At 31.5% G+C, this 24,246-nt stretch overlaps 5 protein-coding genes and 1 non-coding gene across 8 annotated transcripts in view; 3 read left to right on the top strand and 3 right to left on the bottom strand.

The window, feature by feature from the left end:
* LOC106766350 (putative receptor-like protein kinase At4g00960) overlaps positions 1-2,935 on the bottom strand; it is a 12,381-nt gene extending 9,446 nt beyond the window's left edge. Inside the window, exon 1 of the mRNA XM_022782777.1 lies at positions 2,599-2,935. Within this exon, the coding sequence (XP_022638498.1) occupies positions 2,599-2,919 (321 nt within the window). The 5' untranslated portion in view covers positions 2,920-2,935. The remainder of the gene's footprint in view (positions 1-2,598) is intronic.
* An 884-nt stretch (positions 2,936-3,819) lies between these two features.
* On the top strand, positions 3,820-7,140 carry LOC106765568 (probably inactive leucine-rich repeat receptor-like protein kinase At5g48380). Its single transcript, XM_014650245.2, has 2 exons — positions 3,820-4,798; positions 6,172-7,140. The coding sequence occupies exons 1-2, from the start codon at positions 3,869-3,871 to the stop codon at positions 7,021-7,023; spliced, it is 1,782 nt and encodes a 593-aa protein (XP_014505731.1). The 5' UTR covers positions 3,820-3,868; the 3' UTR covers positions 7,024-7,140.
* On the bottom strand, positions 7,046-7,802 carry LOC106765569 (basic form of pathogenesis-related protein 1-like). The gene has a single exon (XM_014650246.2). It carries the CDS (start codon positions 7,620-7,622, stop codon positions 7,149-7,151), a length of 474 nt encoding a protein of 157 aa, XP_014505732.1. The 5' UTR covers positions 7,623-7,802; the 3' UTR covers positions 7,046-7,148.
* A 6,377-nt stretch (positions 7,803-14,179) lies between these two features.
* Positions 14,180-16,210, top strand: LOC106768005 (branched-chain amino acid aminotransferase 1, mitochondrial-like). 2 transcript variants are annotated; one of them, XM_014652972.2, is made up of 9 exons: positions 14,180-14,230; positions 14,576-14,729; positions 14,794-14,970; positions 15,043-15,174; positions 15,311-15,409; positions 15,489-15,605; positions 15,673-15,768; positions 15,848-15,960; positions 16,071-16,210. In XM_014652972.2, exons 1-9 carry the CDS (start codon positions 14,202-14,204, stop codon positions 16,183-16,185), a joined length of 1,032 nt encoding a protein of 343 aa, XP_014508458.2. In that variant the 5' UTR covers positions 14,180-14,201; the 3' UTR covers positions 16,186-16,210. The 2 variants fall into 2 exon arrangements, with proteins under 2 accessions (XP_014508458.2, XP_022638480.1); XM_022782759.1 differs by having other exon boundaries at positions 14,794-15,174.
* Positions 16,211-17,999: 1,789 nt separating this feature from the next.
* LOC106767843 (branched-chain-amino-acid aminotransferase 2, chloroplastic) lies at positions 18,000-21,423 on the top strand. 2 transcript variants are annotated; one of them, XM_014652798.2, is made up of 10 exons: positions 18,000-18,156; positions 18,700-18,803; positions 18,942-19,104; positions 19,219-19,395; positions 19,476-19,607; positions 19,718-19,813; positions 20,274-20,390; positions 20,487-20,582; positions 20,781-20,893; positions 21,178-21,423. In XM_014652798.2, the coding sequence occupies exons 2-10, from the start codon at positions 18,763-18,765 to the stop codon at positions 21,290-21,292; spliced, it is 1,050 nt and encodes a 349-aa protein (XP_014508284.1). In that variant the 5' UTR covers positions 18,000-18,156; positions 18,700-18,762; the 3' UTR covers positions 21,293-21,423. The 2 variants fall into 2 exon arrangements, with proteins under 2 accessions (XP_014508284.1, XP_022638479.1); XM_022782758.1 differs by lacking the exon at positions 18,000-18,156 and having other exon boundaries at positions 18,732-19,104.
* Positions 21,424-22,559: 1,136 nt separating this feature from the next.
* Positions 22,560-22,631, bottom strand: TRNAK-UUU. Its single transcript has one exon. It is a non-coding gene; the product is annotated as a tRNA-Lys (tRNA).
* Between the last annotated feature and the right edge of the window lie 1,615 nt (positions 22,632-24,246).

Raw genomic sequence — 24,246 nt, 5'->3', positions numbered from 1 at the left:
GGCAGAAGCAGTCAACACAGCAACTTACTTAATCAACCGAGGTCCGTCGGTTCCATTGGAGCACAAAATACCAGAAGAGGTATGGAGTGGTAAAGAGATAAAACTATCACATCTCAAAAATTTTGGTTGTATAGCATATGTGCACATTAGTGATCAAGGCAGAAATAAGCTTGATCCTAAATCAAAGAAGTGCACTTTCATCGGTTATGGTGAAGATGAGTTTGACTACAGGTTATAGGATAATGAAAATCAAAAGATGATTCGTAGTAGAGATGTGATATTCAATGAAAAGGTGATGTATAAGGACATGAACAACACATGCAATAACAACTTAGAACAGAGTAGACCGGTGTATGTGGAGATGGATGATGTCTCAGAAAATATTGTAATTGAGACTCCTCAGACAGAGGAATCATGTGAAAATAATGATAATGAAGAACTTGACACACAAAAACTTTCTATTCCAGCTCCTGTTTTGCGAAGGTCTTCTCGACCTCATGTATCTAATAGAAAATATCTGAATTATATATTGTTAATTGATGAATGAGAGCCTAAAAATTATGAGGAAGCATGTCAGATGACAGATGCTAGTAAGTGGGAGCTTGCCATGAAAGATGAGATGAAGTCTTTAATGTCCAACAAAACATGGGAACTAGTAGAGTTACCTGTTGGGAAAAAGGCATTTCACAACAAATGAGTATATCGGGTGAAGGAGGATCATGATGGGTCCAAGAGATACAAAGCTCGATTAGTTGTCAAAGGATTTCAGCAAAAGGAAGGAGTTGACTACACTGAAATCTTTGCTCCAGTTGTAAAACTCAATACCATCAGATCTGTTTTAAGTATTGTTGCCAGTGAAGGATTATACCTTGAGCAACTAGATGTGAAGACTACATTTCTTCATAGAGACCTAGATGAGGAGATTTACATGCATCAACCTGAAGGCTTCTTAGAAGAAAGAAAAAAGAACATGGTCTGTAGATTAGAGAAAAGCTTGTATGGTTTGAAACAAGCTCCAAGACAATGGTATAAGAAGTTTGAAAACTTCATGCACAAGGAAGGTTTCCAGAAGTGTAATTATATCATTTTGCTACTTTATGTTGATGATATGTTAGTAGCTGGTTTAGATATGGACGAGATCAGAAGTTTAAAGCAACAATTATCAAAAGAATTTGACATGAAAGATTTGGGTCCAGCAAAAAGGATCCTTGGAATGCAAATCACAAGAGATAAGCAAAAGTGTATTTTGCAGCTATCTCAGGCAGAGTACATTAACCATGTTTTCCAGAGATTCAACATGAGAGATGCCAAAGCAGTTAACACACCTTTGGCCAGTCATTTTCGTCTATCCAAGGAACAGTCTCCTCAGACAGAGAAGGAAAAGGAGTCCATGGCTGAAATTCCATATGCTTCAGCTATTGGAAGTTTAATGTATGCGATGGTCTGTACAAGGCCAGACATTGGTCATGCAGTGGGAGTTGTTAGCAGGTTTATGTCAAATCCAGGTAAAGCTCATTGGGAAGCTGTTAAATGGATTTTGAGATATCTACGAGGCACTATAGAGAAATGTTTGTACTTTAGCAAAGGAGAGTTAAAAGTACAAGGTTACGTAGATGCAGACTTTGGAGGTGAAGTAGATCACCGAAGAAGTACTACTGGTTACATGTTCATTGTTGGTACTACAGCTGTTAGTTGGATGTCACAGGTGCAAAAGATTGTTGCTTTATCCACTACAAAAGCTGAGTATGTAGCAGTAACAGAAGCTAGTAAAGAATTAATATGGCTTCAGGGATTGTTAACAGAGTTGGGATTCATCCAAGAGATGAGTGTTTTGCACAGTGATAGTCAGAGTGCAATACATCTGGCAAAGAATTCAGCATTTCACTCTAGGACAAAACATATTGATATTCGTTATCACTTCATTAGATCTTTGCTTGAAGATGGGGTGCTAACATTGAGAAAGATTCTCGAAAGTATAAATCCAGCAGACATGTTAAAAAAAGTGGTAACCATTGACAAACTGAAATTGTGTTCAACTTCAGTTGGCTTACTACAATAATAGTCTACAGAAGATTGGTGGTGTAATGACCAAGGTGTGAAGACAAATTAAAACCAGTCTTCAAGTGGGAGATTGTTAGAATTGGTCAAAAGGGATTTTATCCAATGAAAATCTATGAAGGGGAGAAATTTAAGGAAATCAACAAATTAAATAGAAAATAAATTAATATATATAAGAGAAAGAATAGATAATAAAAGGTGTAGAGAAGAAAAAGAGAAACGCAGAGTAGAAATAAAGAAAGAGAGAAAAAGTGATATTGTAATTTTATTTTTTATCATTAATACATTTGCAGTGAAATCTAAAGAGTTTTATTTTGAGTGTCATTATTCCGCATTTATATTTTTTTCTCACAAATCTGATTAAGAGGAATTGTGCATAATTTTCTAACAAACACAATTAAAAAAGTCTAGTGTTGAATATAATAGAGATGTTGAATAACACAAGTAAGAAAGGTTTATGAACATAGTTACCTAAGAATTTTAGAGTGTGATATAAAAATTCATGAAATATTGGTAAAATTAGAAAAGAAAGAAGAGAACCTCTTGGTTTCCTTTCTTGAGCAACAACAGATAGAGTAGTAGTTTGGGAACTTGGTTTGCCTTTATTGCATGCATATCATGCCTACCAACGTTGGAAGACATGAACTTTCTCTTGCTCTTCTTTAGTTGCGCCCAAGGGACACAGAAGCACATAAAAGCAAAGATGATCCCGCTGGCTGAACAGACATAACCAATGCTAAAACTGTACCAAAAGGATTTATCAAATAATGTTTTATGATCAGTTTCTTCCGATCCTCCATTGAATTCAATGCTACCTGCACCACTGATTATGGCGAAGCAAGTTTGCAATGACCACAACATGAGTAGAAGAACGCTGAAAACCATGGTTCTCAGGTCAACTTCCATATAGATCCAAGGTTATGCTTAAATAAGCTTCATTTGTACTGCTTTTGTCCCAAAGTTACGCTACAATACTTTGATTCCTTCCAATCAAGTTGACTTTTTAAGGATGAAAGTCTCTCTCCCCTAATTTACGCTACAAAATAGAAAAAGAGCCACTGCAGAGAGAGTGGCCCTCAACGGATAACTCCCATATCATAGCCGCGAGCGCAAAAAGGCCTACTGGTATGGATTGGGCTCTTCACACGGCCCGATTAAGCGAAAGTCCAAGTGGATCAAAACAACATGCGTTGATCCAAGAAACAAACCCAAACAAAAAAAATTAAATAAGGATATTACCTCTGCAACCAAGATGGAAACAATAATTTCAATAACATAACAAATTTTTTCAAACATAACATGTAAGGACACTCTTTCTATCCAATCCAATCCACTGTGATCCTTAATATTCAGAAAATAAATGAGTTTAATTTTGTTACGCAATCTAATTTTTCTCCAAACCTAACTTAAACAATGCTCATAAGAAATAAAAGTTCATATACGACTTCAACTTTCTCCAATCCGTCCAACGGATTAAATAATTCTATTTCTTGAGATTAAATTCCAAACTCGGCATTTAAATATTTTGAAAACCTTAATAAAATATTTATAATTTTCCAAAAACTCGTTCAAATGTGGCGAGTGGTAATAAGTAGTGAGAGTTTGAGAGTGATAGATAGACAAACTATAACCACGGAATAATTAAGCCTCACTCTCCTTCTCTGTAAGATTGACGTTTTCATCAATATTAATAATTACTATCAAATATAAGTAAGGATTTGAATACTCTGGAGTGAAGAAAATTCTATGAAATTAGGATTTGAATATTGTTTGAAGGTGGAATTTCATTTCTGGCGTATTAAAAAATATAATGGAAGAAAATTCAATTCCATTCTTCCTTTTCTTAACTTATATGAGAAAGGATCGTTTGTGCATGAGCACAGAAATGGGTTCTCAAAGAAAGAGGGATATTTTCATCCATGTTTTCTTGTATTCTTTGCTGAGATCTCTAATGGTAGGTAATGCTGTCGAAAGCGATATCTTCTGCTTAAAATCCATTAAGGATTCCTTGGAAGATCCTTTTAATCACTTATCAAGCTGGAACTTCGACAACAGAACTGAAGGTTTCATATGCCATTTTGTGGGCGTTTTATGCTGGCATCCGGATGAGAATAAAGTGTGGAGTATCTCGCTGCAAAATATGGGGTTGAAGGGTGAGTTTCCACTGGGAATTAGGAATTGCTCGTCACTAACAGCCTTAAGCCTTTCGCACAATCACCTAACAGGACCCATCCCCTCGGATGTATCCACGCTAATCCCTTATGCTACCTTCTTAGATCTCTCATATAACAAATTTAATGGGACTATTCCACCTTCTTTCGCTAACTGCACTTACCTCAATTTTCTTTGGCTTCATCACAACAACTTAAGTGGTCACATCCCTCAAGAACTTGGGCAGCTTCCCCTGATCAAATCAGTTTCTGTTGATTACGCAAATAATGGAGAGCTTTGTGGTGGGCCTTTTCCACCATGTTCATTAGACAGTTCACATGATTTCCCTCAATCGTTCAAGCGGGGTCTTGCCATAGGCTATGCTTTTTCACTGACTTCTGTTATTGTCATTTACATGTCCTACTGTGCACCTTGGGAACAATCACACCATCAAAGGAACAACCACCGCAAGAAGGCTAAAGAATTAGGAAGAATTTTTTGGTCCATTGCTGGGAGAAAGACACCTACTCAAGCTCCTGCCCAACACGAATTGCAACCTCTTCAGTTGCAGGAGAAAGTCGTCAAAGAGGTGCTTTCTGTCCCTAACATATCTGTCTCTGGATCTAGTTTCTTTTGTTTTCAACATATATTCATAAAATAATAAACAACCAATAAATATATAAAAAATATTTTTTTATTGGTATATATATGTTTAGTTATGTAAGGAGAATGGAAGATAATGTAATGGATTTTCAAAGGAGGATGTGCAGAAAATAGAACCAAATCACAAGGACTCAGTGAGAATGAATAACAATTGGATATGTGAAAGCTAACTGGGTGAGATTCAGCTATGGAGAATTATACTGATAAAACATGTAGGCTAGGCACAGTAGCTTTGGATGCAGGCAAACCAAAGGTGAAAAGGGACATCATTTTACTGGACCAAGTAAAAGCAAACAAATAATCCATTCTAATTACAACATTAAAAGCATAACAAATATATCAGGAACAAAGACAAAATAGGCATAGGTACTGCATGCAGAGGGCACCTTGTGTCTATTGTTGATTAAGGAGGTTATATGTGGAGGTCTCTAAGAGTCTAAAGCCAGAGCTAGTGATACATATGCCAACTGGATTTTCTTGTTTATGCTAAAGTCCACTAGTTATGACAATGTGATACTCAAATCAGAGCAAGTACACAAAGCTTTTTATGAACTTATTAAAGGAGGACCATGCCTGGTGTTTGAAGAGATATACAGGGATATAACATTATACATCATAAGGTATAGACTAAGTATAGGATAAAAAATGAATCGTATTGTTCCCAAAGAAAATGCAATCAGGCCCTGGATGGGTTTTCACAGCATTAAGGCAGAGGAATAAACCAAAGTTTGGTTTGTTGTAGCAACAACGTTGGAAGAAACACAGAATGCAACATTAAGAACAAGAGTTGATGTTCGCGATATGACAAATGCAATATGAAACAAGCAACGTAAAAGGCTAGAAGTTGATAACGAATAGTCAGAAGAAGCTGCTCAACAGTAGTCTTATCCCTTAAAAAAGGGCAACGTTAATGTAGTACCTAGATAATTGAAAACTGAGTTATATTGTATGCATGTTGAGGCAATGTAAACACTTTGTAAATAATGAACCGTGTATATATATAATTTGGGGAAATAAAAATAAAAAGATTGTGTACTTTTTATGAAAATTGATTCATAAAAACTATCATTACTCTCTTTTATTAATTAGATAATAGAAAGGTGATAATAATAAGCTAATACACAAAATTTTCCTGAACTATTAAATTATGTCAGATAAACAGAAACTATGTTACGAAGTTTGGACAGAGAAAAGTAAGGATTAACTAGTTAAATGTCCATGAACTAAAATTATAGTAGTATTAATGTATTATAATGAATTTTAGCAAAATGATTAATATGGTTGTGGTTGCATCAACAGATTTCTGTAGTAACAGAGAGAATGAAGTCGACGATGAGGTTCAACGAAGTGAGAGATGCAACAGATTGCTTTTCCATAGACAAGGCCATTGGGATGGGGAAAATTGGAATAATGTACGAGGGAAGGCTACCCAATGGTTGGAACCTTGCCATTAAGAGACTATTCGATTCGAAACAATACAAGAGAGAGTTTCTTTTGGAAATAAGAATTCTGGGAAAGTACAGACACAGAAATATAGTTCCCTTACTTGGGTTCTGCGTAGAAGGAAAAGAAAGGATTTTGGTGTACCAGTTCATGTCAAATGGAAGGCTTTCAAAATGGTTGCGTCCTTTAGAAGGTGAAGTTACATTGAAATGGCCTCAGAGGATCAAAGTAGCAATTGGGGTAGCAAGAGGCTTATCGTGGATCCACCACATATGCAACTTGCATGTTGTGCATCTGAATATTAGTTCGGAGTGTATCTTGCTTGATAAGAATTTTGAACCAAGACTGTCCAACTTTGGAAAGGCAAAGTTTGTGAATCCGAACATTGAAGAGGGTGCAAACACAATGTTTTATGTGAGTGATGGGAAGAAGGACGTGTATGACTTTGGTAGTTTGCTATTTGAGCTAATCACAGGGAAAACATTGAAGGAGTTGTCGTGTTCATTCAGTACTGCAACTATCCTATCTGGAAACCCTTCAAACCTTGTTAACGCAATTGATGAATCTCTGATGGGGGAGGGTTTGGAAAACGATGTGTACACTCTCATCAAAGTTGCATGCAAGTGTGTTCGACCATTCGCAGATGAAAGGCCAACGATGCTTGAAGTTTACGACACTATGAAGGATATATGGGGTGAAGGACATTAATAGTAGAATTTTTGGACCAGCAATTTTTTTCTAAGCAAAAATTAGAAGATATTATTGAGAATAAAAAATTGATAATATTATAGGATATACATATATACATGTGAGGGGGTGGTTAGTATAAAATGTTAGTAAGGTCGTGAGCCGATGTAATTGCCTGGAGGGTAATAATTGCAGATGATAAACATCCAGTTATTGTCACATTTGGCTCTAGCACATCCAACACTTTCTGTGGTGTTCCAAACCACCTGAGTGTAATGCAAGCATTCGTCCTTAACACACTTGCTGTTCTTCGCATCATAATATTGCTTCTCTCCCACCCACATTTTCACGGAGTCTGCGCCACTAAATTCACCATAACCCTGCGCCAAGTTCTCCCCATAAGGCCCCATAGAATGCTCAAATTCACAGGTTTTTTTCTTCGAGTTCACGTATTTCTGTCCATAGGCCACAAGGGTTTCGTTCCATTTCAATGGTTTAACACCAACCTCTTTACGAGCTTTGTTGTGCTCGTCAAGGTAATCTTTCGGAGAATTCTGTGCGAAGCAAATGGTGCAGATCGAGATTAAGGTGAGGATGAACACAAGAGTTGATGTCTTCATTGTTTTTGATATATATTGAGACTTGGTCGAGCACAAACATATATATTATTGTAAGGGACGCAATGCATGGTGCAAAATAAACCATTACGTGTGGACGTAAACATAACAACATTGATGAACCTTAATTAGTTAATGGTTTATATCAAACACAGATTTACTTCATCCACGTCCTAGTCATACACCTCATCTTTACACATCTCTTCAAATCACCAAAATAAGATATAAATTGCTTTTAGAGTATTTTAACATTTAATAAAAACTACAAAACAATATTTTCATTATTTGTTATCATGAATGAATTACAACTATTATAATATAAACTATAATAAATTGTTATAATATTATAATTTTTTTTCATTAGTGTTCCAAGATAGATGATATTTTTCCATTATAAAAAGATAAAAATATCTATTTAATATTTTAATAAATTAATATTTTAAATTTTTAATTCAAAATATTGATATATATTATAATATTTTTAAAATGGTTTCAGAGGTGAATTTTTTTTAAAGTGACAGAGTGCTTTTTATATTTAAGAAATATAAATTCCAGTAAAATATTTAAAGATAAATAATAAATTTTCCCTCTTCAAATCAAAAACAGCAACCAGCAAAACATTCAAATTTTGAAGATAAAGATATCTTCACAACTTTAACAAAGCAGGAAAGTAAATAACGCAGATGAAAAACAAGAGAGAATATAAAAGGTTTAAATCATCTGTTAGTCCTTATTTATGTGTTAATTTCAAGTGGGTCATCTTTATTTTTTCGTCTTAATCCGGTTCATAAACTTGTAAAAATAAATCAATTAAGCTCTCTCTATTAAATTATCACCTGACGCCGTCTAAATGTGATGACGTGGTGCACACATTATATGCTGATGTATAAATATTATATTACGTGGAATTTTCTATTTAAATAAAAAGTGTTTGACATGGTTCCAAATGCAATTATTTCCTACCTTCTCCTTCTTCTCTTCACGCGTGAGAGAGAAGCTCTCATGTTCCTCCATCAATCGCCTCTTGAGCGAGCTTGGCCGCCACGGGTTGCGAGTCGGGGAACTTCCAAAATGTTTTGCGATTTGGTTTCTCCTGGTGTTTCTCCCTCCTCTATTCTTAGAATCGTTGAATCGCATAGCAGGTCCATCACTCTTGTTCATGTGTCAGTCTTTAATTGCGACATGTGAAGGATATCACACCCCCTTCAATTTAATTATTTTCAGTTTTCAAGAAACTGCATCCATTTTTTCAATTTTTTTCTATTGTTGTAAAATCTCAAATTTATTTATTAAATCTCAATGAAATCTAGCTCAAAAACAAACACGCAATGAAGATGAAGAAGTAAACATATAGAATCAATATATGGTACATAACAATTGCAACTACAATAAGCTACCAACAATCATGTTACAAAGTTAAAATCAAAGTGGTTCCCGAGCAGGAATTCTTCTCCTTGAATCACAAGAGAAGGTTGTTGCAATAAAAAGGGTGATGCTTTGGTACTCCCTTTTGGTGTAGTGACATGGTGGTATAATAAGGAGGATACCGAGTTGGTAGTTATGTTCCTGGGTGACAACATGGGCGTCGTCGCAGAGGTCGACGCTGTCAGGGTCGAGATTAGGGGACTACGTGGAGGAAAAAGACGGATCGACGAGGAGAATTAAGGAACAGAAGATGAAGAGGGAGAATGCAAGCATGCTGCTACGATTACCTCAATCTCATCTCGAACATCTCTCTGCCAAGCCAATCGATGAACTGGAAGAATCCTTGAAGGCAACTAACAGACCTAGAACTATAGGTGTTACTTGTTGTAGTGTGGAATGGATTGGCTGGTGGAACACTTCGCCAGTGAGATTTAGCCGAGAAATCCTTCTGGAAGTCGAAGTCAGCAGATACCGAAGGAGAAGAGGCCGTTGCGGCCCGATGGGGCGATTCTCGGAGAGTTTCAATCATTTTTCACAATCTTTGCTCCTTGGTTCACTACACATCTACTTGGAATTATTGATTGTACAACAAATCACTATTCAATTTAATACACAATGCCACAACATGAAAAAAAATTACAGTTCAACATCTATTTAACACCATTTGTGAAAAGTTAACGGAGAGGGCTTAATTGGCTCAATTTTTCAAATATTTAGACACAATTGGCTTAATTTTCAAATATATGAATCCAATTGAGATAGAAAAAAAAAAACGATGACCTACTTGAGATTCACGAATAAATATAAAGACCAACTGATGGTTTAACCCAATATAAAAAGTAAATTTTATATTACTATTTAATTAATATTTATTTTAAAAGATAATTTCAACGCTACTAAATTTTATCGAATGCACTTTTAAAAGTATCTAAAAGTAAAATTTATAATTTATACATTTTGATCTAGTTCTTTTGAAACAGTTGATTTTTGCACCAATAAAAACGTAACTCATTTGTTTTTATAGTTCGTAAAATTTTCATTTATTTCGAGTTTCTTTTCCTCTATTTTTTATTTTTATTTTGTAACAACTACAACACTATAAATTTTGGACCAGCAATTTTTTTCTCTGCAAATATTAGTAGATATTATTGAGAATAAGAATTAGATTGATCATTTACATAATATTTGGGTACTCTTTCTAATGAAAACTGATATAATGGAGTTTCAAACCAGAAGAAAAAAAAATTGTATCTATTTGACCCCACAAATTCATTAAAAATTATGGTTTAATATGATTTGTTTAGCATGATTGATCTAAAGTGTCTAAATAATTTAACATTGATATTTGTTAATTGCATTAACACCACTTTTAGTCTCTATTATGGTCAACTTTGTTAAATATGAAACTAATTGAGTAATCAATGCGGATCCAATTTTTGTAATTTATATTAATTTTGGTCTTTTTTTTCTTTCATAATATTGTCTACTACATGCAAATTAATAGTGTGTGTCACAAGTCAATTTATAGTTTTTTAATTTGTTTTAAAATAAGTAAAAAAATCTTATTAATTTTTTTTTAATTTTAAAAAATTTATAGTCAATATCACTATCAAATGTTAGTGTCAATGTCACATGTCAGTGTCAATGTCACATGTCAAGGACAGTATTACATATTAAGGTCTTGTATTTAAATCATTATCAATTTTTGTTCAATTTATTCTTATTTTTTCTTAATTTTGTTCAATTTAGTCTCAGTTTTTGTTAATTTTGTTTAATGTAATTTCACTTTTAAATTTTAGAAGATTTTATTATTTTTAAAATTAGATGAAAAATTCTTTCTTATTTTTAAACTTAAAAAAAATCATTATTTTTAAAATTAGAAGGATAATTCTTCATTATTTTTAAAATTAGAAAGAAAAATTTTCATTATTTTTAAAATTAGAAGGGAAATTATTTATTATTTTAAAAATAGAAAGAAAATTCATCATTATTTTTAAAATTAGAAGAAAAATTCTTCATTACTTTTAAAATTAAAAGGAAAATTCTTCATTATTTTTAAAATTAGAAGGAAAATTCTAATTTGTTTTTAAGGTTAGAAGGAAATTTCTTCATCATTTTTAAAATTAAAAGGAAACTTTTTTGTTATTTTTAAAATTATAAGAGGAATTCTTCATTAATTTTAAAATTAGAAGGAAAACTCTAATTTGTTTTTGAAATTAGATAGAAACTTATAATTTATTTTAAAATTAGAATGAAAATTCTTTATCATTTTTAAAATTAGAAGAAGAATTCTTCATTATTTTTTAACCAACTATAACTTTATTTTTTACATATAGAAAAAATCAAACATAAATATAATAATTATATTCCAATAATATAGTTAGAGTTGGTTTAAAAATAATGAAAATATTTAATAAAAATGTGAATTTTACAAAAAATTAAATTTAATATCAATTTAGAGAGAGACAATATAAGAACTGAATTGAACCAAATTAACAAAAATTGGAATGAAAATTAAGATAGAATTGAATACAAAACAGACCACATGACACTGATATTGACTTGATACGTGACATTGGCACGGTCTTGACACGTGGCACTTACATTTTCACATGGCACAATATTAACTTGACACGTAGATAACCTTCTTTAAATTAAGAAAAAATCTAAAAAAGTAATAAAAAATTAAAAAAAAAAACATGATTTGGCACATGATACACATTGTTCAATAAATTACAAAAACTAGGACCATATCTAACAGTAAAAAAAATGAGTCTCACATGGTCAAATATCAGTAATTTGTATACCATATATAAACAAAATATATGATATTAATCTCGTTAAATGATATATTATTGTTATTTTGTCACATATATGATAAAATTTTATTATTTATTCATATTCTATTATATTCTTGATTTTATAACAGATTTAATAAATTTAGTAACCCTCTAAATACAAGTGGTATTTCTCCATGGAGTATAACACTTATCTACTCATAAAAACCCTTTAAATACACTTGGTATTTCTCCATAGAGTGTAAACGCTCTAAATAACTTTTATACTTTACATATACCTAAACTAAGGACTTCTGGAGTTTTTCCCCTACAATAGGGATTCTAAGGAATGATTCTAAAAAAATTCAACAAAAAAAAAGAAAATACTCAAAGCTATTAAAATAAAAAAATTACAAGTTAATAGTCAATATACAATATTATTCACTGTAACACCATTTAAATGTGATAGTTTTGTTTATGGTGCATATTTCATACTTTAATTATGAATACATAAAATGTCAAAATTGAACTATATTTATTGGTTTTTTATTTTTTTAGGTTTCGTTAAATTGTAAAATTAGATCATTATTTATTAAAAAAAATTATAAAATGAAAAGACGTTAATTAATGTAAAAATTGGCAATTTTTTACGCCAGTTAATGTTAAAAAAATGTAATTTTTGCACTAGCTAGTGAGAGCTTCACAGAATAGCCCCTTAGTGCGGTGTGAAGAGATTTACGAAGGAGCATGGCATGGGTTTCACAAAATGGTGCAGCGAGATCAACAATAGTTCGAGTCTGATAATGGTTCGCCAAGAGTGGCTTGTGATTGGTAAAAGCTTCATGACTAGTGGAGCGGCTAGTCACTGGCGGAGGCTCGTAGGTTCACAACTAACGGTGTCAACGACTGTGAAAATACGAGGACAAGAGAAAATGAAAGTGCAGGGGAAGAGAAAACACTCAAATGAAAATTGCATGGAGAAAGAAGCCTTTTTCTTCTGTGAAAGTGCTGCACTCTTAACTACAATTTTACATCATGATATTTTATCAATATTTTTTTAACAATTTTTTTATATCAAAATACGTCTCACCATTTTATTTATCTATATGTTACTATTTTATTTATCTATTTTTAAATTTATTTTAAAAAAATATTTAAAATAGACCCATCACAAACTATTACATATAGATTGTTAAAAAGTTGTCAAAAAAATTTGTTAAAGAAACTTTTTTTTAACGGTTTTATATATATCAATTGTTATTTTTTCTGTCTCACTTTTATTGATTTTTTATATAATTATTGTTATTTTCACTTTTAATGATGATTATTTAGACATTGGTTATTAAAAAAATTGTTGAAATTACAAAAATACTAAAGCATTTTTTTTTCACATATTAATTTTTTAACTGTCGTTATTTGACATTGTAGAATCGTCTTTTTTATACTAGTATAACTTACATATAATAAAGATGAATTTCCTATTTTTTTTTCTTTTAAGTTTGTGGATAGTGATCTTTCCCTTTGTATTACATCAATTGCTAATATTTTGAAGAAAAAAAAGTGTCTGGGAAAGTGGTTCTCCTATAAATGACAATGACATTTTATAAGATTAGGCAATGTTTCGTGTAATTGTAACATTATTTTTATTTTTACTTATTCTATTGTTTTTTATTTTTTAAATCATCGTTTCATTTATTTTCTAGATAAAGTTAAGATTTCACAAAAACTCCATCTAGAAAACGAACTTGACCTCAACCATTATTGTTATTAGTTCTTAACTTCACACTTTATATTTATTTAATATTCGGTTTTCTTAAACATCTAAAAGAATATTTTTCTTAAAAAAGTTGAGTTACATATAATAATCTAGTTCTTATTTATTTGAATTAATTATACATGTATCACCCTTGTTAAATTTAAATGGTTTTCTTATTTTAAAATTTTATTTGAATTGAAATATGTTAATGTTGTGCAAAGAAATTGCATAAATTTGAGCTTCATAAAAGATTTGTGATTCCATAGATTGAGCATGAAGTTGTACTTGTGATCAGTGTGATCAAAGGTTTATCCGGTTGAAAGAAAACGACTTCTTAGTTATAAAAAAAAAATGTAATTTTAATTTAGAAAAAAAACAATCTAAGTTTGGAACATTAGGCAGCAAAACTTTGATTGATGAAAAAAAAGAAGACTAGAATAGAATTGACAGACAACAAGAGCAACTTCCTCGGGAGCCGCAATCCTTGGAGTTCGGAGTCAAATTTTAGGTTCCCATGTACATATAAATATAAGCATTATTTTAATCTTATTCTTATTCACCCCAAACCAATAACTTAATAGTTTCTCTTCTATCCTCCATCTTTCTCTGACCTTCCATCTGTTCATGGAAAATTCCCATCAACCATGCAACAGGTTCTTCTTCCACGACAAATTCCAATTCATCTTAATTTTATCTTCAATTTTTCCAAGTACAACACTAATTGTTGTTGAGGCAGTGCAAACAAAGGAAAACCACGCAATTTCATACTTGTTTTTTATATTATCTTCTTTTAATCCCATTAGTTTCAACATAGATTATAACTAGAGATATGAAAATCAACTTCAATCGGTAAACATGAAACAACAAAACATCTCATCACTTTTTGAACAATTCAGTTTGATCATATAGTATTTTTTGCAAAAACATTCATTAGAACAAATCATTAACTTTACTGTTTGATTTTTTCTGATGGCTACCATTTTTAATATATTTAAAAGGATGGATTGGGACAAGCTTGGATACGATGTGATTCCAACTGATTACATGTACATGATGAAATCCAATAAAGATGGGATCTTTTCAAACGGAGCTCTGGTACCTTTTGGAAACGTTCAGATTGAACCACATTCTTGTGTGTTAAATTATGGACAGGTGAGCAAATTGCTTTCTCAGTTATAGCATAAGTATAGATATATAACGCGTGGATGAAAAATAGGGATTATTTGAGGGCATGAAGGCATACAGAAGAGCAGACGGTGGGGTGCAGTTATTCAGACCAGAACAAAATGCCCTACGCATGCAGAGGGGCGCAGAGAGGTTGCTAATGGCGGCACCTTCTGTTCAACAGTACATTGAAGCTGTCAAACAAGTTGTTGCCGCAAATAAGAGTTGGGTATGCACTGTCAAATTTCTACATCACGTATTAGGGTTCTTGTTCCTTTTTATTCCTCATCTTTTGCTGCAGGTTCCTCCTTACGGAAAAGGAGCATTATATATTAGGCCTTTACTATTTGGAAGTGGATCCGTTATGGGTATTGCACCTGCACCACAATGCACCTTCCTCATTTACACTAACCCAATTTGCAACGTTTACAAGGTCAGTCATCATGTTTGTGTTGTGATATATATAACATTTTCATTCGTTTTTACTTTATATATATATATATATATATATATATATATATATATATTTATATATATATGTTTGTGTTGTGATATATATCCTCTCACAGGGACGAACTTCACCACTGAACTTGTTGATTGACGATAGAATTCCTCGCGCGTTTCCTGGTGGGACTGGAGGAGTGAAGAACATCGGCAACTATTCACCTGTAAGATCAAATATACTATAATATGAAACTTTATTTTTATTAGCATTTTAATAACCAAATAATTGTGATATAAACGCAGGTTTTCGAAGTGACGAAAGAAGCGAAAGGCAAAGGATTTTCTGATGTTCTGTTCCTTGATGCAATGGAACGTAAATACGTGGAGGAGGTGTCTTCGTGCAACGCTTTCATGGTCAAGGTAATGTTTTGTTACTTTATTGCCAATTTCATAATTTTCCTTTAACTTTGTTAATCTGCATCTATAGGGTAATGTGATTACAACTTCACCTACTGTCGGAACCATTCTTCCTGGAATCACAAGGAACAGTATCATGGAACTTGCTCGTGATTTCGGTTTCCAGGTGATGAAAACACATGCAGAAAGCATATTTTTCTCTCTTGAATTTGTTATATAAGGATAGATATTATATATTTGGCTAGGTGGAGGAACGCAAATTTTCGGTTGATGAACTGCTTGAAGCTGATGAGGTTTTCTGTACTGGAACTGCTGTTGGGGTCTCTGAGGTTGGCAGTGTAACCTACAAGGATCAAAGGTAAATAGAATCAAAAATCTTGTTCCGTTATTTTAGCTTTGCAATATCACTAGTTCACTTCTGTTACTACCAACATTATAACATTGTCGAACAAAATATTGTGTTGTCAGGGTGGAATTCAAAACAGGAAAAAATACTGTCACCCAGAAATTGTATGATTTCATTACGGGAATCCAAACAGGTGTTTTGGAGGATCAGAAAGGATGGGTGGTCAAGATTGACTGAAATATTAACCACTGATATCATATACTAATGTGCTACATGTATATATATATATATATATATATATATATATATATATATATATATATATATATATATATCAGTATGGGGGGCAATGTAGCTCCATATATATAATACATGTATTGACTATATATTTAATAAAGATATTGGTTGGATTGGGGTGAAATCATTGTGCAGTATTTGAGATTTATTTATTGGAGCAAATTCGGAACAAAATATCTGGTGAAAGATTTTTGTTGAAGAAAAAAGATGGACAAATTTATTACTGGAAAAGGAAGTTTATATGGCGGGCAAAATCGCAATAATGATGATTAAAAATATCTTTAACCATTAAAATATCCTTCTAACACTTGGTAACAATATAAACACACAAACTTACAGATATATTAATTTTCTAAATCTATAAATTATTTTTTACATTATTTTTCAAAACTTATAATTATAAACTCAAAATTATTTATTATTTATTTATTTTAATAAACACACAGACAAACGTACATAATACACATTTAAAACTAATTTAAGCAAAATAGAACCTTTTTGTTTTTTTCAATTTGTAACGATAAAAAAGAGACTTGGAGGAGGGACATATATTAAACTTTGTCTATTTAAAAAGATGAAAAAAATATTTTTTATTTAAAATTTATAATTTAATATATTTAAACAAAGATTATTATTAACTCAACAAATACTTTAAAAATACTCTAAAACATTTTTTTATGACAATAATTTTTAACGAAATAAGAAAGTTTGGCATAGTCAATAAAAAAAAAAATTCGTTTTGTGTGTGATAATTATATGGTTCTTTATTTTCTGGTGCGTCAAAATACATTTATAAAGATAATATGACATTTATAAAATCACGAAATTTTTTTCTAGAAGTCTTTTGCTAACGGTTGCTTCTTGGTATGAGGGGTCTTACTTTCTCTATATATATCAGTCTCTGTATCTCAATCATAGAAGAAATGATAGCTACAATTAATGAAATTTTGACACCCAATTAAACCTTCAAAAAAATTCATGAGAATAGGTTGAAAATAACATTTCTTACATTATTTCTACAGAGTGAATTTTAGATTCAACTTAATATTAATGTAAAATAGACTTAACAAAGTCAAATTTATACTCTTCTATGTATACTATAATTTATTCATATTTTCGATGTATATCACAAAACATATTTCTTACTTTTAAATTAACTAAATAAATAAATAAATAATAGCACTTGTGAATAACGACGAGTCCATAAAACAGAAAAAGTCAAAATCACTCCTTAATTAACCAAATCAACATAAAAGTGAGATAGTCCTGTCTTAAACTATTCCATGTGAGACATGTTTGTAGAAAGGAATAAATAAATTACTAACAGTGAGAATACGAACTCAATACAATAAATAAGCAATGTTCACTTTCTTTTATATATATATATATATATGGTCACTTGTCCTCATAATTCAAAAGATTCCTAGGAAAAATTGTCAAGACCAATCAGTTATGAAATTAAAAATGCATATTTCTTTTTTTTCTTAAAACTTTTATTCTGTATTAAGAAAATTAAAAATATATAAATTAAGTACACATCTTCACATAACTTTCTAGAAAACTTTAACAAACATTTTGCTGATTAACTAGTAGTTTAAAGGCATTAGATAAGATTTTTTTTTTATTAAAATTTATATAAACATATGGATAGATACGTTATAATACAATATATCAAATTAAAGTAAAGTTAAATTAACCAATATGAAAAGCATATGTGCTTAAAGTCCAATTCGTGAGAAGCGTGTGCCCTTTGGTGTGGTTCGAGATTTTTATTATAAAAGGCATGCATCAGTATGCTCCCCTTCGCATCTGTCACTGTTTCATTCTCCATTGTTTTCGTCTAAAGCTTTTCTTTTCTCTTCTCATTTTTCAATCCCACGTCTCTACAAAGTTCGTACCAGCTTTTACAAGGTACTCATCTTTCTCATTCCATTGCCTCACTTTCTAATGAATGTTCACAGTGATATAAACGCGAATTTCTATGTTTTTTTTCAAATCTATCACTGGCTACGCGCATCCTTTTCTTTACCTGGATAGAAAGAAGAAATAAAATTTGAGAAAAACAAAGGATGAGACGAAAGAAAAAGAAATGTGAATCATGTTGCTATTATAATTTCTAAGATCACATTCATACGCGTTCTAGATCACTAACATTATGTCGATCTGGGATTCAAGACCTAAAGTATAATCATCGTGTTATTCTATCTCTGGACAAAAATATGATAATTTTGAATTTTAATTCTTATTTATAACTGCAGTTCCTTTTTCTTTTTGTGAATTTTAACTTTTATGTTTAAAGTCTTTAATCTTGATCTTTGAAACATATAACTTTCTACGTGCGAGTGTGTATGTGTATGTAATAAATTTTATCATATATTATAATGATGGTTACTGTAGTATATTCTGACATGACATCAACACAGTGTATGACTGACCTGGATTGGTTTTATACAGGTATTTGGGTGGAGCCTTGCATCAGCTGACACTACTTGAAAGGAGAAACCCGTGATCGCAGCCATGTCTCCTCCCTCAGGGAACATCAATAACGGTTCTGAAAGGTATTGAACGATTAATTGCCTAATTTTTAATGAGTAAGACAATGATATATGAACTTGGTTCAATCATGTTTTTATGGTACAATACTTTAATATTGGTGATTTTGAATTTGAAGTTTGGTCACCCTGCTTTTGTATCAGTGCTGCTGAGGTTAATTGGGATGAACTTGGATTCAATTTAGTTACCACAGATTACATGTATGTCATGAAATGTGCAAAAGGAGATAAGTTTTCAGAAGGATCACTGCTTCCTTATGGTAACATTGAGATCAGCCCTTGTTCTGGGATATTAAATTATGGACAGGTTCTTATGCCACACAGCAGTGCTTAATGATTTATTAGAATTTATCAATAATAAGCATTGTGCAAAGAACTTCAAGCTAAGCCTCACAAATATGCAAACTCTGTGAATCTTCAGGGAATCTTTGAGGGACTTAAGGCACACAGAACTGAAGATGGGCGTATACTTTTATTTCGACCAGATGAGAATGGTCTACGCATGAAGAGAGGAGCAGATAGAATGTGTATGCCATCCCCATCTGTTGACCAGTTTGTAAATGCTGTAAAGCTTACAGTTCTTGCTAACAAACGATGGGTATTCATTGTTTTCTCATCCTATTAATATCTATGTTCTATGAAGCAGTTGAAAACAAATTAAGCTTCAAATTGAAACAGGTGCCTCCTCTAGGAAAAGGGTCACTATATCTTAGGCCCTTGCTCATTGGAACAGGACCACTGTTAGGTTTGGCACCAGCTCCTGAGTATACTTTCCTTATTTACTGTTCTCCAGTTGGCAGTTACCACAAGGTCACCTTTGGATTTCCACATGTTTTTCACAATACAAGGAGAAAATTCTACTTACAACTTGTTGAAATTTCATATTCGAGACTAATTTCTTCTTTGATTAATGAATACAGGGTGCACTGAACTTAAAAGTGGAGGATAAACTATATCGAGCAATATCTGGGAGTGGTGGAACTGGAGGGATCAAAAGTGTCACCAATTATGCTCCTGTAAGCATGCATACATCTATAAAACATGAAAAATAATACTTTTACACACATATATCTTGTATAGACTACATTTTTTACTTTTACTCTCTTCTTTTCTTAAAAAAAATACAAAAATTTACTTTTTCATGATCATGTAAAAGTATGTTTTACTGATAAAATATTTCCTCCTCCTTATGTATATGTTCTTAATGGTTGATAATTTTACTTATTCCGAGATTAGAAGAAATCAAGTTAGAGGAAAAAGAACGTTAATCAAAACTTTGTTCCTGAATTTTATCGTTCTGTAAACTTTATTTAACAAGTTCCCCTGAAGTATATGTCTTCATGAAAGTAATACAAATACAACAAAAAGCACGGTTATACTTAGTCTGCTAAGTCAAATGATCATACTTAAAGTTACCTCAGATTATAATTATCCTCTTGATAAAGTATATTATCCTTATATGCTTTTGTGCCATAGGTTTATACTGCCATAATTGATGCAAAGGCCAATGGATTCTCCGATGTGTTGTTCTTGGACTCAGCAACAGGAAAATATATAGAGGAGGCATCAGCATGCAACGTATTTGTTGTGAAGGTCTGAACATTATCTATTTGGGCATGCTATTAACAATCTATATACCCAAACCATGTGATAGTCTGAAGAAAATTTGTTTCATTTAATCATATGAAGGGCAACACTATCTCCACTCCTTCATTAGATGGAACCATCCTGCCTGGTATCACACGGAAATCCATCATTGAAGTTGCCATTGATTTGGGTTATCAGGTATTAATTCATTTTCGTTCAATTATTCGCACGTATATCGATTAAGCTTAATGGTTTCATTTTCTGCAAATTAACTTCTTCTAGAAAATCTACCTACTATGTTGGAGAATCTACCTTACCTATGTTTCTTCAAAGAAAAAGGTTATCAAAATTGTATGCTTAGTTACTTAAAAAGGGGCTTACTTGAATTATGTTCAGGTAATGGAACGTGCCGTATCAGTGGAGGAAATGCTAGTTGCTGACGAAATGTTCTGCACAGGAACTGCAGTGGTTGTTAACTCTGTTGCATCTGTCAGCTATAAGGAAACAACGTAAAAATTTCACTTCAATTATTCTATTTATTTTGTTTTCAATATATTACGTCAATTCAGATAATATATCTACGCATTTTTTAGACTTTTATATAGGATAGTGATTATTTTCGTACGTAATCTTATTCATTAATATGATGATTTTTCAGTAGATGTCAATATAAAAGTGTTTTCTGCTACCTATGCATGAATTAAACTCAATTTTTTATACTAATAAGTATCATAATTCAACTATTTATTTAAAATATCTTCTCTCTTATGTCTTTACCATTGACCATATGCAGGAGGGATTACAAAACAGGGCCAGAAACATTGTCTGCAAAATTACGCAAAACACTGGTTGGAATTCAAACAGGGTGTCTTGAGGATAAAAAGTCATGGACAGTCACAGTCTCTTAAATGAAGATAACTTCTGTTTCATCCTAACAAGTTATTATTTGAAAGTAATTTTTTCTACATGTTCTACATAATATGAAAAGTTATACTTTTAGTTCTCTTAATGTAATAAAGGTTTCAAGTTCATCAACTGTGTAATTCTATATGGTTCATTTTTTTCTCTCACATTTATTTGTTCCTTATTAGTTGTTATTAATAAACGAATACATTTTAGTTGTTTACGTTTGAACTCAAGGAATGTTGAGTGGGTTAAAATGAAATGGAGTGGACTGAAATGTAATATAATAAAACATTATCATTGTTTATAAATCTCATATAATAAAATGAAGCATAAAGAATCCCTCTCCTTGCTTTTAAACTCGAGTAAAAGAAAGCACAGGTAAAATTCACTAGTTCATATTATATTTCATTTTTATTTTACCAATTCAATTAACAAAAGTGAACCGAGCAAAACAAAAAAGAAACTAAAAGAATAAAGTGAAGTGATAAGGAATGCAATAAAATGATAGATTTTTGTTCCGATTCTAAGTATCTTGAATAATATTGTTAGGGTCAATATCACTCGAGATATTATATGCTTTGAAACATGTGTTCTGTTGCGGTATTATCCTTAAAAGGAATCTTAGAGGATAGAAGGAGGAGAGTATTTAAATTGCGTTTGTCTTTGACTCCTAAGCAACGTGGGACTATTAAACATGGTAGGAACATAATCCTCCAGTTGAGGTTCATCTCCAATTCTCACGGTGGGTGTTGTTATTCTGATACCAAGTTCATCGAGTGGCATCATTATGGTCAATCAACCTTTATCTGAGGTGTTGTCCACTTTGGAGCCTGTATTCCATCACGGTTTATTGAGTGTGGTAGAAACATAAGCTCCAGAGTTGAAGTTTAAGGAGAATGATTGTTCATCTTAAAACCTCATTATCGATCCAACGATGAGCGTCAAATGTTCATACACGAGTGACTAACATAAAAAAAAAATGAGTTGACAAATTAAAATTATTAATTTAAATCATCAAATTATAATATATCAATTATTGTTTAAAAAGATATAAAGATTTAGAGTTGGATTTACTAAGTTAAATATTAAAAGAAAAAGAAAAAGTATATACCTACACTAGACAAGAGTGTTGATTATCATAGGTGAAGGTTTTATACCAAGGATGGTGGTGAAAGTTTTATACCAACGTTACATGAGAAAAATAACATAGAAAGCAAAACTCCAAAAAATTAGGAAAGAAATTATATTAATACGAAAACAACTAAAAGGCGCCGTCTGTGGGGATCGAACCCACGACCACGTGGTTAAAAGCCACGCGCTCTACCACTGAGCTAAGAAGGCTCGCGATATGAGATCTTCTCAATAAATATTTTACTAAACTTTATAAACTTAACCGCTTTTTCTTTCCTTGGTTGACCCATTATCATCTTAACCTCCATTCATATCATTTGCATTTTAAGATCAATTTCAATTTTCATTTTTCAATACTATAATTATATAATTAAAATTCTTCATTTTAAGTTATACTAATTTTATCATTACTTTTTTAGCATTTGTTTGGTAATTTCTTTTAATGAATTTTGTGGTGTGTCCTATAAAAAGGTTATGTGACACATATATATTAATTCGAGTTTTTAATGAATAATTGTATAGTTTCTTGTACAATATTAAACTATCTTTTATAACATTTTTATTTCGTTGAAACTATATGTATATTTCATGTTGAATCTAATACTATTATAATATATATATATATATATATATATATATATATATATATATATACATACGGGTTTACTAACTTGCGTATGCCTGTTTTTCAGTTGGTACATTTTAGCAATGTGTACCGGATTTCAGTAGACAAAAATACCCTTATATCATCAATTCTAAGTTTTAAGGTTGAGGGTATTTTAATAATTTTTATTTTCAAAATTAAAAAATAAAAAAAGGAACCCTCCAAACCCTTACCCACCTCTCTGATTCCTCTCAACTCTTTCTCTTTCATCTCTTTCACTCCAACCTTTTCTCTTTCATTCCTACTCTAGCCCCAATTGAAAAAGAAATAAGAAACACTTGCCTTATTTTAATAATTTTCATTCTAAAAACTAAAAAAAGAAACCTCAAACTCTTACCTCCTTCATTCCTCTCAACCCTTTCTCCTTTATCTCTCACTCAAACATTTTCTCTGTCATCTCTGCACTAGCTCCAACTAAAAAAACACTCATTATTAAATAAAATGGTTAGAGAAAAAAAATACTTACATAAATAAAAAAAATTAAAGCTCCTAATTTTTTCTTTATATAATTTTCAATAAAATTTCAAGATTTAGAATTTTTATTGTTTGATTTTATCGTTGAGAAATTTATTATATTTTGATTTGTTTTTTCTTTAGTAAAGGAAAACAAGTTAATGAATTTCTACCAAAAAAAATTAAATGGCCACGGAACAACGTTACGTAGTAGTCTCAGAATGTAAAGGAATGATGCTCATAAGTCTTGGTGCAAGTTGTGCCCGTCGATTGTAATATATATAGTGAAGATAATGAAAATAAAGAAATTTTAAATGAACTTTTTTCGGAAGGTGAATATGTCAATGATTCAACTCTTTACAAAAGTAAATTGTTTAATAATGAGTGTTTTTTTTAGTTGGTGCTAGTGCAGAAATGACAGAGAAAATGTTTGAGTGAAAGAGATGAAGGAGAAAGGGTTGAGAGGAATGAAGGAGGTGGGTAAAAGTTTGGAGTTTCTTTTTTTTAGTTTTTAGAATGAAAATTATTAAAATAAGGCAAGTGTTTCTGATTTTTTTTTCAATTGGGGGTAGAGTAGGGATGACAGAGAAAAGGTTGGGAGTTTCTTTTTTTTTATTTTTTTAATTTTGAGAATGAAAATTATTAAAATACCCTTAACCTTAAAACTTAGAATTCATGATATATAAGAGTATTTTTGTCTACTGAAAC

Source organism: Vigna radiata, chromosome 7 (genome assembly GCF_000741045.1).
Source record: "Vigna radiata var. radiata cultivar VC1973A chromosome 7, Vradiata_ver6, whole genome shotgun sequence".
Classification (NCBI taxonomy): domain Eukaryota; kingdom Viridiplantae; phylum Streptophyta; class Magnoliopsida; order Fabales; family Fabaceae; genus Vigna; species Vigna radiata.
The sequence above is the reverse complement of the archived record's forward strand: the minus strand, read 5'-3'. Positions and strand labels throughout refer to the sequence as shown.